The sequence below is a fragment of the Chiloscyllium punctatum genome, chromosome 22, assembly GCF_047496795.1.
Source record: "Chiloscyllium punctatum isolate Juve2018m chromosome 22, sChiPun1.3, whole genome shotgun sequence".
Taxonomy (NCBI): Eukaryota; Metazoa; Chordata; class Chondrichthyes; order Orectolobiformes; family Hemiscylliidae; genus Chiloscyllium; species Chiloscyllium punctatum.
Window position 1 is genome coordinate 51,364,091 of NC_092760.1, and position 6,000 is coordinate 51,370,090.

General features: G+C 42.0%; 1 protein-coding gene across 2 annotated transcripts in view; it reads right to left on the minus strand.

Moving 5' to 3' along the window:
- The window catches only part of ipo7 (importin 7), a 61,574-nt gene extending 60,692 nt beyond the window's left edge, over positions 1 to 882 (minus strand). Inside the window, exon 1 of one of the 2 annotated variants that reach the window (XM_072592278.1) lies at positions 587 to 880. In XM_072592278.1, coding sequence (XP_072448379.1) covers positions 587 to 670 — 84 coding nt within the window. In that variant the 5' untranslated portion in view covers positions 671 to 880. Of the gene's footprint in view, positions 1 to 586 lie in introns of both variants that reach the window. The other variant, XM_072592279.1, reaches the window with a different exon arrangement.
- Between the last annotated feature and the right edge of the window lie 5,118 nt (positions 883 to 6,000).

The following is a 6,000-nucleotide window of genomic DNA, read 5'->3' on the forward strand; positions in this document are numbered from 1 at the left end:
AATAGTTAAAGCGAAACAAAAATGAGGTTGAAGAGAAAGGGGTGAGAATTTAAGATATAAACATTAAAACATGCTTAAAAATAGACTTTGAACTTTGAGAAAAGAACACTACTTGGACACGAGTCACAATTGCATTACAAGTTAGGACGATGAGGGTTCTGCTTCCTATGGCCCATGAGTGAATACTGTACCCGCATTGCCACTCTGCGCACATCACAAAGTTCGCAATCCACTTGATACAAGAAGAAAAGCTCGACATGACTCGCCTGGCATAGATACAACCTGAGGCGAACGCATTAACGAGCAGTCTAACATGACTAGTCAGGAGAAAGTAATAATCGGAGTCTGAGGAGTAGAGGTCATTATATTGGCTCCAAGAACATTGAGAACCTTTGCGTGCGATGAGAGGCGTGAAAAACGCAAAACATTGTAACATGTCCGCTGGCAGCAGGCGGCCCTGGAGCGGACACGGTGCTAAAGGCGAGGCGAGGCCAGGCCCGGCTACCAGCGGCCCCCAGCTTGGAGATTTCACTCTTGGACGCGCGCCGACATCTCCAGGGGCCTGAGCTGCAATTAATTCTGTTACCTCGTTGAGCTGTCGCTCGGCCGCCTCCCTAAGCGCAGGGTCCATGGTACCCCTCAGGGCCTCGATAATTTTAGTTGGATCCATTGGAAGTTTCTCAGCCGCACTCTCGGAGAAAATCAACGTTTGGTTAAAAATAAGAAGCCTGGTCTTTTCCCCTTCCCTCAATTTATTTTTGAATTATATAACCGAGTCTGGTGGTTGCTGGGCCGCCTCTCAGCTAGCGGCCGATGCGCACATGGAAGCTGCGCTTCAACAGCCGCCGGCGCCAAAGGAAGAGCGTCGACCTCCGATGCCGGATACACCAGCGCAAGGCTTCCCGTCATCAGCCGGGCCGGGCCAACCCTCTCACCAACTTCCGCTTCCGCCAACCATCACGCAGTCACTGCCTGCCTGCGCGGGGCCACCTGGGAAATGTAGTTTCCGTCCCCCCTGCCTCCCTGATCCAAAATGGGAATTAGGCGGAAGTGGGCAGTGCAGATGCTGAAGATGAGAGTCAAGATTAGAGTGGTGCTGGAAAAATACAGCAGGTCAGGCAGCATCCGAGGAGCAGGAAAATCGACGTTTCGGGCAAAAGTCCTTCAAGAGGAACTCCTAATGAAGGACATTTGCCCGAAACGTTGATTTTCCTACTCCTCCGATGCTGCCTGAGTTGCTGTGCTTTTCCAGTACCACTCTCACCTTGACCAAAATGGGAATTGTCATCTTCAAGTCACAGTTCCCCTGCAGACTTGTTACTATTTTCATTTCATTGACTTGATTGTGTCTGGGTCAATACGGTCTGTTCAATTTCTCATTAAAACACGATTTGGAGATGCCGGTGATGGACTGGGGTGTACAAAGTTAAAAATCACACAACACCAGGTTATAGTCCAACAGGTTTAATTGGAAACACACTAGCTTTCGGAGCAACGCTCCTTCATCAGATGATAGTGGAGGGCTCGATCGTAACACAATTTATAGCAAAACTTTGCATTGTGATGTAACTGAAATAATTGAAAAATTGATTGTTAAGCCTTTCATCTGTTAGAATACAGTGATAGTTTCACTTTGTTCATGTGTAAATCACAAAACCTTTTTTTAAAAGTTGCATTCTCTGGTTAGCTGTTAACAATGGTGATAGCTAGACAATATGTTGAAGGTTCTGGATTAGTGGTGCTGGAAGAGCACAGCAGTTCAGGCAGCATCCAAGGAGCTTCGAAATTGACGTTTCGGGCAAAAGCCCTTCTTTTGCCCGAAACGTCGATTTCGAAGCTACTTGGATGCTGCCTGAACTGCTGTGCTCTTCCAGCACCACTAATCCAGAATCTGGTTTTCAGCATCTGCAGTCATTGTTTTTACCTATATGTTGAAGGTGTTAGCCCCCTGTGTTCTCTGTCTATGACCTGATGTTTAGATTGATTCTAATCTAAAAAGTGAGATAACAGAGTTTTACATAAATTAATGCAGTTTTTGAGCCCAGAGTTCTACATGAATGTATGCAGTTTTTTGAGCAAAATGCAATGTAACTCTGCAAGTACAAATTCACCCCACAAAATATTTGTATGCATGTGGGTCTTTGTCTGTGTGTGTGTGTCTATCTGGGGTGGGGGTTGTGAGTGTGAGAAAGTGTGTGTGTAGTGAGTGCAGAGTGTCTTAAGTCTGTGAGGGGATGCATGTGGGAGTGTGTGTGTCTATAAGGTTGTGTGTGGGTGTCTGTGTGCCCGTCTGTGTGTACCTGTGTCCGTGTGTATGTGAGAGTGTGTGTATGTAGGAATATCTGTGTGTGTGTAGTGCAATGGTGATCACCTGTAATGTGACATGAACCCAAGGTCCCTGTTGAGGCCCTCCCTATGGATACCGAACTTAGCCATCAGCCTCTGCTCAGACACTTTCCTCTGCTGCTTGTCCCGAAGTCCACCTTGGAGGATGGTCGCCCGAAGGTCCGAGGCTGAATGTCCTGGACCACTGAACCAGTGGCCCCTAAGAAGAAAAGGTTGAACCATTCGCTTGAACCACTACAGTTCAAGTAGTGAAGGTACACAGAGAATATTGTAACATATAGAGTTTCAGGATTTTGAGTCAACTTTGGTGAAGAAGTGGCAATATATTTCCAAGTTAGGATGATGTGAACTTGGAGACCAACTTTGAACTGACAGTGTTGAGATGCACCAACAGGCCATATCCATCTGGACACTGCAAATTTGAGAATTGCTGACTGAAGAAGCCTGGTGAGTTTCTGCAGTGCAACATGGTGATGAGACACAATGTGTACCCAGTGCAAATAATTAACGATTTCTAAGTAAAAATGGTGGCTATGAATAGTGTTCAAACAGAAGGCTGGGCAAACACAGCAAGCCAGGCAGCATCAGGATATGGAAAAGTCCACATTCCGAGCATAACCCTTCTTCAGGACTGGATGTGAGGATAGGGGGAGCTACGGGGGGTGTGGGGAGAGAAGTCATGCTAGGTAAACACAGGTTGTGGGTATGACCTGGTTGGTTAATGGGAGGGATGAATCCAGTTGGTAGCTAGAAGGAAGGGAGGATTTCCAGCCCTCCCTTCCACCAACTCTTCTTTCCAGTTACCAACCCTTCAACCAAACAGGTCGTACCACTACCTGTGCTCACCTATCACTACCTCACCATTCTGTTACTCTCCCCACCCCACCTCACCCCCTCCTCTACTTATCTGTAGCTTCCCCCTATTCTCACATCCAGTGCTGAGAAGGGTTATACTTGAAACATTGACTTCCCCACCTCCTGATGCTGCCGGGTTGCTGTGTTCTTCCAGCTTCTTGTTTGGCTACTTTGGTTTCCAGCATCTGCAGTTTATTTTTGTCTCTATGAATAAAACATTAGCTGCTTCTCTTTGAAATTATGTATTTGGTTTGATTGTATGCATTGGCCATACACCCAATATATACAATTCAGAGTTGAGGAGCTGATTTAAAGTACAGTAAACTAAAACTTACTTTTCCATTGCTCTTGTCCTGACTATCAAAAGTCATACAAAAATGCAGTTGGTTTTTCAATTAAAATTTGATAAAAACTCCTTTTAATTATATTATTTCTACGTTTCCAGCTACGTTTGTGTCATCATCATTCAAGAAACTAATGCTTTCAAAAGTTAGTTCAGGTTCAAGCACACAGGCTAAGGTTGTTCAGCCTTTTTGCAGGGACAGGGGAGTTTTCAGAAAGACAACGTTATCCACAAAAGTAAACATGAATTTCAGGGAAAGATAGAATTCCAAAGTAATAAATTGATAATTATAAGATTTTTGTTTTAGTTGTCCATTCCAAAGTAGCAAGCAGCAGAAGGAAACTAATCGTGTTGTGTTATTGTAACTGGACCTGTAAGTCAGAGGACTACTTTAATGCTTTGAGGCCATGGGTTTGAATCCCATAATGACTGTGGGGACATAGTCCAGACAAAGGTTGTTCAGCCTTTTTGTGGGGACAGGGGGGTTTTCAGAAAGACAAGGTCATCCACAACAGTAAACATGAATTTCAGGGAAAGACAAAATTCCAAAGTAAACCCCTCTTTGTTTCAAGAAACTTATGCTGCTGGAAGGCTGCTCCTTGCCTTTTCAGAAGGTCAAACTGCCATTGGCAAACTGTGGATGGCCTGAAAATATGGCCAATAATAGAACTTTGAATGTTTAAGTTTAGTTCCTTGAGGCTGGAAGCATGTCCAAAGCTGGTCCCACTGTGTTAAAATTCCATTGTGGGCTGTCAGAATTCTCACCATCACTCACTGCATGGGAAACAAGATAAATTAGTAGCTGCTAATTGTCTGTTAATGTTTCTGCTAGCCCACAGATGACTCTCATTACCACTCCCCTTCCACACATGCACGCACACACACACACACAAACACACACCTTGGTGCATTGGCTTACTAATAAACCTTGGTCTGTCAGCAACAAATATGGAAGGGAAATGGGCTCTGATTGAAGGTGCAGCTCCATTCAAAATCTTCCAACTATACTTATTTGGATTTTAGACTCAAATTCTGTGGATCACAAAGGACCCTGGCTGTGGACAGCCTGTTGGACAACCATTACTTAGACTGACACTTCACTGAAATATGCAGATAGATATACAGTATCAGAGGTGTTAGTTTTCAAAGGAAATATTAAATTGCAATCTTATTCATCCTGTTTGGAAGTATTTGAAAAAGCAAATTGAGAATTTTGTCAATAAATGTTTATACCTCTATGAGTATCATCAAATATATAATGAATGAATTGTCTCATAGTTATTTTGGAAACTTTTTGTGCATAATTTGGCTGCTAAGTTTGGCGATAAATCACTTGCAACTGCAACTTAAAAGTTGGATGTTTGAAGGGTTGGAAGACTACCAGATATAAAAGGGTGTATGCAAATACATATTTATTTATATCATAAATATCATGTCACAGTTTACACAGTTAATCGGCTAAAATTATTATGATAATGCTTATTTAAGCATTAAAGAACATACAAAAGAATTGAAAATAAGCTGATATCTTGAGTTCAGCCTCATTGAGCTTCAAATCTTTTTCAGAATTGGCTAACCACCCCCTGAAATTCAAGATAATATTTTTTATACATTCTCTTAAAAACTTTACAAAATGGTGTATTGAAGTGAGCCATCCAAGCACTGCAATCTATTCTCTAAAGCCACAGTTAGAATGATTTTTTGGAAGGTATTGGAATTTATTTTTGGATTTTTTGCATCACAATCAGCAATGCTTTTACTTTATAAAAGTAGTCTAAATGGAATGATTTTCAGTATAATTTGTAGATCAAGAGAATCACAAACAATGTGCTATGTGGTGAGATAAACACAAAGACTAACAAGGACAGGCAGTGAAATGGGCATCTCTTTCAACTTGCTCCCTGCCAGTGCGTGGGATGTAAGAGTGTTCATTTCTGTGATGTAAGGGTATTCATCTTACTGAGAGGCAAAAGTATTACCAATGAGCCAATAATAATCTTACTATAAGCAGCTGAAATGATTAACTTTTGTGGACAAATATAAAAGAAAACATTGATATAGAACTGCATATACAAATACAAAACTATTTTAATATTTGGGAATGATATAAATCCTCAATATTACTTTGAAATTAAATTTTATGTTAACAAAATAGGTATAAAAAAGGAAGTTTAGGTACACGCTGTCCATAACTAAATAGCAAAAACCATTTCATGCCTGACCTCCCAGCCCATCCTTTGAGGAATCTACTTTAATTATGTACCTGATCTAAACCGTGAGACTAGCTGATTATTGGGTTCATGGTAATCCAGGGCAGGATGGAGTCAGGTGAAAGTTTTGTATTTACACACCACCATCACTCTTCTGAAGAACAAAAACAAAGAAACACAGAATATAAGGGAAAGGGTAGGCCATTTTGTCCTTTGAGGTGAAAACAATGACTGCAGATGCTGGAA